Raw genomic sequence first — 7,201 nt, forward strand, 5'->3', positions numbered from 1 at the left:
CAGGCTGCTATAGTAGCCTAGGCAGGGAAGGGTAGCTGAACTGAAGCAGCTTCAACTGGGATGGAAAGAAGTGAATGGGTGCTGGGAGCTAGGGATTAACTGGGCAAGGGACCGACTGGGAGGGAGAGCCAGAGATGGCCCTGCATTTCTGACTCAGGAGAAGGCAGTGCCATTTGCTGGAAGGATTACAGGAGGAGGAGCAGGTTTTCAAAAGTGTGGATTGGAGCCTCTGAGGTTGAGAGTTCTTGGGAGCCTCCTGCCTTGGGGTGAGGGGGCAGGAGACCCCCGTGTGATGTGTGTACTTGTGCATGCACATACCCTCCCACCATACATGCTCACTGGTTCCTGTCTCCAGAGCTCTGTTCCCTTTCTCTGGTCAGTTGCACAGGTGCTTCCGGCTACATGTAGAGAGTTTGAAGAAAATGGGTAAACAGGCCCAGGGCTGCAAGATGGTGACTTTGTGGCTGGCAGCCCTGCAACTCTGTAACCCTGAACACATGACTGAGCCAGTCACCTTTTGGGTTCGAGTCAAGGTGGATGCGGCCAGGGCTGGAGACAAGGAGCTACAGTTAAAGTGAGTTGGTGGGTCGGGGATAACCATGTTTGCCCCATGGATCGGGCAGCTTTTTGTACTCATGGTCATGTCTTTCCATCCTCATATTTGAAAAAGACAGGCCAGGCTTGGTGGCTCAGCCTGTAGTCCCAGCACTTTGGGAGGCCGAGGTGAGTGGATTGCCTGAGCCCGCGGGTTCAAGACCCACCTGGGCAACTTGGCATGACCTCGACTCTACAATAAATCAAAAATTAGCTGGGCATGGTAGCAAACGCCTGTAGTTCTGGCTACTAAGAAGGCTGAGGCGGAAGGATCGCCAGAGCCCAACAGGGAGAGGCTGTGGTTGCCGGGAGCATGCCACTGCACTGCAGACTGAATGACAGAGTGAGACTCCAACTCAAAAAAAAAGAAAAAGAGAGTGATTCCTTCCTTCATCTGTTGTTCATTGAGTGCTGGCTATATGCCAGCCACCGTGCTGGGTCCTGGGGCTATAGTGCTGAAGGGCAATGTTCTGGCTTCCATGGACCTTATATTCTTCTCAGGGAGATAGAAAAATGAGTACATTTCATACATGTTCAATGAAGATAATTAAACAGGGTGATTTGCTGAAAGGGAGCAACTTCAGATGTTGTCTATGGAAGCCCTTGATAAGAAGTGATAGATGAGATGAAACCTGAGGTGTGGAAGGGTCCACCCTGTGAGTGTCTGGGAGAGAGAATTCCCTGCAGAGGGAATATGGTAACCACAAAGGCTCCAAGTGGGAGCAAGCTTGAACATGTTTGGGAAAGCCAGCATGCTGGGAGATAGCGAAATGAGGGCAAAGGTGGGGAGCCATATGGAGCAGAGGGGAATCAAGGTGGGCAGAGGCCGGGTCATGCAGGGCCTTACAGAACATGGGCTGGGGTTTGGGCTTGATTCCGAGTGGCAGTCCACTGCAGCATATGAATCAGAGGAGCGATACAATCTGATTTAGACTTTTAAAGCCACAACTGCAAACTTACCAAGCTCTCAGCAAGCCAAAGGGCTTCTGGGCATGGGGGCAGAGGCTCTGTGCCTCGTGGCTTCATCCTGAACTGAGCCTGCTCTTTTCTCAGGACTCTACGAGACAGCCTGAGTGACTGGGACCCAGAGACCCTGGCCTTCCTGCTGAGGGAGGAACTGCAGGGCTACAAGGCAGTGCGGGCTGACACCGGGCAGGAACGCTTCAATATCATCTGTGACCTGCTGGAGCTGAGCCCCGAGGAGACACCAGCTGGGGCCTGGGCACGAGCCACCCACCTGGTGGAACTGGCTCAGGTGCTCTGCTACCATGACTTCGCCCAGCAGACTGACTGGTGAGGAGGGTCAGCCGGTGGACCACTCCTTCCCCTTGTCCTGGGTCCTCTCACCCCTTTGGAGACAGCTTCTCACTCCACATCCTGAGTGCCTCCTTCATTTTGTGGCTGTGGCCCTTCCCAGGGTGCTGCAGCAGGTACTCGAGGTGGGCCCAGCTTAAGTGCATCCTCTCCCTACAGTTCTGCCCTGGATGCTGTCCGGGAAGCCCTGCAACTCCTAGAGGCTGTGAGGCCCGAGGGCCAGGCCAGGGATCGACTTCTGGACGACAAAGCACAGGCCTTGCTGTGGCTCTACATCTGCACTCTGGAAGCCAAAATGCAGGAAGTGAGTGTGGCTGCGGCGGGACTGAGCAGAGCCGAGTGTAGGAATTATTTCCCTGGGCCCCCAGTAAATTGGTACCAGCCCTGCTTTTTTGTTTTTATTTTTATTTTAATTATATATTTTATTTGAGTCGGAGTCTCACTCTGTCATCCAGGCTAGAGTCCAGTCACACAGTCACGACTCACTGCAGCCTTAACCTTCTGGGCTCGGCAATCCTTCCTCCTCAACCTCCCAAGCAACTGGGACTACAGGCACACACTGCCATGCTTAGCTGGTATCTGCCCTCTTTTACACCTTGATCTCCCCATCCAGGGCATCGAGCGGGATCGGAGAGCCCAGGCCCCTAGTAACCTGGAGGAATTTGAAGTCAATGACCTGAACTATGAAGATAAACTCCAGGAAGATCGTTTCCTGTACAGTAACATTGCTTTCAACCTGGCTGCAGATGCTGGTGAGGGCAGTAAACGTAGTGTGGTGTGGGTGTCTCCTCCATGGCTTCCTAAGAGCAGAGCAGGGACCCCCAGTGTGGGAATATGGGAGAGGCTGACCTTGTAGGGTGGGAGGCTGTAGGGGTGGGAGGAGGTAGGCACTAAGGGCAGAGGATGTCATGGAGAAAGCCAGCCTCTCCAGTGGCCCATGCTGACAGCAGTCACTTTCTTCTGACCTAATAGCTCAGTCCAAATGTCTGGACCAAGCCCTGGCCCTGTGGAAGGAGGTGCTTACAAAGGAGCAGGCCCCAGCTGTGCGGTGTCTCCAGCAGACGGCAGCCTCACTGCAGATCCTAGCAGCCCTCTATCAGCTGGTGGCAAAGGTAATGGGCAGGGCGTTGAGGGAGACCCATGCACGTAAGGGCAGGACCAGAAACAGCTCCTTTGCCTTCTTTGGCCTGTGAGCCTGCTGAGAAGCCTTATAACCCAGTGATTAAAAGCACAGGCTCAGCCGGGCTCGGTGGCTCAGCCTGTAATCCCGCGCCTTTGGGAGGCTGAGGTGAGTGGATTGCCTGAGCCTGCGGGTTTGAGACCTGCCTGGGCAGCGAGACCTCATCTCTACAATAAATCAAAAAATCAGCCGGGCGTGGTAGCGCATGCCTGTAATTCCGGCTACTCGGAAGGCTGAGGCGGAAGGATCGCCGGAGCCCAGCAGGTTGAGGCTGCGGTGGCCAGGAGTGGCCACTGCACTCCAGTCTGGGCGACAGAGTGAGACTGCAACTCAAAAAAAAAAAAAAAAAGAGCATAGGCTCCATGACCAATCTTCCTGAGTTCAAATCCAAGCTCCATTATTTATTGGTACATGGCCTCAGGCAATTTTGTCTTCTAAGCCCAAGTTTCCTTATCTCTAAAATAGGAACAATAATAACCGATAGTGTTATCATTCAATGCTAGAATACTTGGGAAATGTTTGTGTAAATAGTGCCCAAGTATTAGCTTTAGCTCAATTATTAGTTTGAGACCTGTGGTCTTTTTAAAATTATTTTATTTTATTTATTTTATTTATTTTTTATTTTTTGAGTTGGAGTCTCATTCTGTTGCCCAGACTGGAGTGCAGTGGCCGCTCCCGGCTACCGCAGCCTCAACCTGTCGGGCTCCGGTGATCCTTCCGCCTCAGCCTTCCAAGTATCTGGAACTACAGGCGCAGGCTACCACACCTGGCTAATTTTTTAATTTATTGTAGAGATGAGGTCTTGCCAAGTTGCCCAGGCGGGTCTCAAACCCGTGGGCTCAGGCAATCAATCCACTCAGCTCAGCTTCCCAAAGCGCTGGGATTACAGGCTGAGCCACCGAGCCCGGCTTAGATGCGGTTTTATTTTTATTTTTATTTGTTTTGGGTTGGAGTCTTACTCTGTTGCCCAGGCTGGAGTGCAGTGGCATGTTCACAGCCACTGCAGCCTCAACCTGCTGGGCTCAGGCAATCCTTCCGCCCCAGCTTTCCAAGTAGCTGGAACCACAGACGCAAGCCACCACTCCCAGCTAACTTTTTGATTTATTATAGAGACAAGGTCTCACCATGTTGCCCAGGCTGGTCTTGAACCTGTGGGCTCAGGCAATCCTCTTGCCTCAACCTCTCAAAGTGCTGGGATTACAGGCATAAGCCACCAGGCCTGGCTTTGGCTTTATATTCTTACATACCATTTCAGGGAGTTTCACAGACTTTGTGAAGCTCTTCTGTGGACTTCACATTGGGGTATGTGCAACAAAACAAAGCCCTTGCACATACTGTTACTGGATCCGTTAGACCATATTTCTAGCACAAGAAGCCTGGGAAGCTACTTAAGCCTGAGATTTGAGTCTTGGTTCTGCTGCGTACCTGTTATGTGAGCTAAGACAAGCAACTTTAACCTGTGTGATTGGGTTTAGGATTGTCATGAAATGAATAAGTTGCTGCACCTCTTGGTGTCTGGCGCATAGTAAGCACTCAGCAAATCCTGGCTATTGATGACAATTGGCATCTAGGCTTTAAAACAGAAGAGGGTAGGGTAGTTTGCAGGCTCTCTGGGATGGCTAATGGTTGTTCCATCTGTGGAACCTGAGATCCTAAAGGGCTGGGGAGCAGAGGGGCGACTTGAGCAGGAGTGGGGTAAACTTGTTGCTCCCGGCGCCCAGCCCCTGCAGGCTCTCGAGGTCCTCCTCCTCCTACGGGTCGTCTCCGAGAGACTAGAGGACCACGCAAAGGAAGCTGGTGCCTCCTGCCACATCACCCAGCTCCTCCTGACCCTCGGCTGTCCCAGCTACTCTCAGGTGAGCACCCGGCCAGCCTGGCCTAGGACCTGCAGGGGGCCGTGGTCTTAGAGGCTCATCTCTTCTCTGAGAAAACAGGCTACTGAAGGGCAGCTTCCTGCCTCCTACCTCCACATCTGACTGGAGGAGTGTGGAGTGGTGGAGGCCACTGTGAGAAGAGGAAACGCCTTCTTACGGCAAAACTAAGTCTTCCGGATTCTGCTCCGGGAACATGCTGCCAGTCCTGTATCTGCCACTTGTTCCGACAGTCTTCGTGGTGCTGCACCGCTCACGTAGGACGCACAGTGTCTGCTAGCTGGTCACCTGGCATCCAGTTTCTCCCTTTTCTGCTTCCTCTTCTGACTACCACTAGTAGGCACAGGTCCCATCTTGCCTCTTTCCCACTTAAAAGATTTCAGTGGCTTTTCCATTACTTAAAGGGCACTGTCCAGACTCTACTTATATTCTGGTTCACGCTTTTTCTGCCTTTTTTTTTTTTTTTTTTTTTTTTTTGAGTTGGAGTCTCACTCTGTCACCCAGACTGGAGTACAGTGGCACACTCCCGGCCAGCACAACCTTGACCTGCTGGGCTCCGGCGATCCTTCCACCTCAGCCTTCCAAGTAACCAGAACTACAGGCGCGTGCTACTACACCCAGCCAATTTTTTCTCCTTCTTTTTGCCATGAATTATGCCAAGCCATGTCAGTTACTTTATTTTCCTGGATGGGCCCCTCTGTCTTTGGCTGTGTTAATCCCTTTATCTTAAATGTACCTCTCTCCCCACTTCACTCTCTTCTTTTGTTTTCTTCAGCAAACCTCTACTTTCATGTCAAAGCCTAGCTCAATTGCCCCCTCCTTCATAAAGATGTTATATATTCTCTTCTTCAACGACGGAATCAATCACTTTTCCTGAGTGGTATGGCATTGTATTATGATGGCATACGGAGCCTGTGTCCCCACTGCCTTTATTTAGCTCTATTTTGCTAGCATGGGGGGTAACTGAGTATTTTAATGAATGAATGAGCAACTCCTATGTGAATTATAACATTTGGGACTCAAAAATAAATAAATATTAATTATAACATTCATATTTATTTATTTTTGAGTTGGAGTCTTACTCTATTGCCCAGGCTGCAATGCAGTGGCACACTCATGTCCACCTCAGAGTCGACCTGCTAGATTCAGGCAATCCTTCCGCTTCAGCTTTCCAAGTAGCTGGAACTACAGGCACGCGCTACCACGCCCGGCTAATTTTTTGATTTTTATTGTAGAGATGAGGTCTCGCCAAGTTGCCCAGGCGGGTCTTGAACCCGTGGGCTCGGGCAATCCACTCACCTCAGCCTCCCAAGGTGCAGAATTACAGGCTGAGCCACCTAGCCCGGCTTCTTTTATTTTTTAAGTCAAAGTCTCACTCTGTTTCCCAGACTGGAAGTGCAGTGGCACGATCATGGCTCACCGCAGCCTCAACTCATGGGCTCAGGCGATCCAGCCACCTCAGCCTGCCGAGTAACTGGGACTACAAGTGCGTGCTACCCTGCCTGGCTAATTTTAAAATTTTTTGTAGAGACAAGGCCTCACTGTTTTGCCCAGTCTCATCTCAAACTCCAGTGCCAGCACACCCGGCACTTTACTCCACTTTATTTTTTTGTTTTGTTTTGTTGTTTTGAGTTGGAATCTCATTCTCTCGCCCAGACTGGAGTGCAGTGGTGCACTCACGGCCACCCCAGTGTCGACCTGCTGGGCTCCAGTGATCCTTCCGCCTCAGTCTTTCAAGTAGCTGGATCTATAGGCGCACGCTACCATGCCCGGCTAACGTTTTTTTTTTTTATTGTAGAGACGAGGTCTCGCCAAGTTGCCCAGGTGGGTCTGGAACCCAGGGCTCAGGCAGTCCACTCACCTCAGCCTCCCATAGTGCTGGGATTACAGGCTGAGCCACCGAGCCCAGCCTACTCCACTTTAATTTGAGGTTTTTGGCTGCCTTTCCTCACACACCTTTGACTGCTTTCTTAGTTATACCTGGAAGAGGCGGAATCCAGCCTGAAGCGTCTCGATCAGTCCACTGACACATACACGCTCCTTTCCCTGACCTGTGATCTTCTTCGAAGCCAACTCTACTGGACTCAGCAGAAGGTATTTCTCACTTTTTTTGTTTTGGTTTGTTTTGTTTTGTTGAGTTGAGTCTCACTCTGTCACCCAGACTTGAGTGCAGTGGCCGCTCCCAGCCACCGCAGCCTCAACCTGCTGGGCTCTGGCGATCCTTCCGCCTCAGACATCCAAG

General features: G+C 51.3%; 1 protein-coding gene across 1 annotated transcript in view; it reads left to right on the plus strand.

The window, feature by feature from the left end:
- The first annotated feature begins 378 nt into the window (after window positions 1–378).
- Window positions 379–7,201, plus strand: part of ESPL1 (extra spindle pole bodies like 1, separase) — an 18,069-nt gene continuing 11,246 nt past the window's right edge. The window contains exons 1-7 of the mRNA XM_008049488.2: window positions 379–574; window positions 1,648–1,887; window positions 2,068–2,212; window positions 2,522–2,660; window positions 2,881–3,020; window positions 4,810–4,944; window positions 6,934–7,053. Of these exons, the coding sequence (XP_008047679.1) occupies window positions 423–574; window positions 1,648–1,887; window positions 2,068–2,212; window positions 2,522–2,660; window positions 2,881–3,020; window positions 4,810–4,944; window positions 6,934–7,053 (1,071 nt within the window). The 5' untranslated portion in view covers window positions 379–422. The remainder of the gene's footprint in view (window positions 575–1,647; window positions 1,888–2,067; window positions 2,213–2,521; window positions 2,661–2,880; window positions 3,021–4,809; window positions 4,945–6,933; window positions 7,054–7,201) is intronic.

Source organism: Carlito syrichta, unplaced genomic scaffold, assembly GCF_000164805.1.
Source record: "Carlito syrichta isolate Samal-C Ts95f unplaced genomic scaffold, Tarsius_syrichta-2.0.1 Scaffold135689, whole genome shotgun sequence".
NCBI classification, from domain to species: domain Eukaryota; kingdom Metazoa; phylum Chordata; class Mammalia; order Primates; family Tarsiidae; genus Carlito; species Carlito syrichta.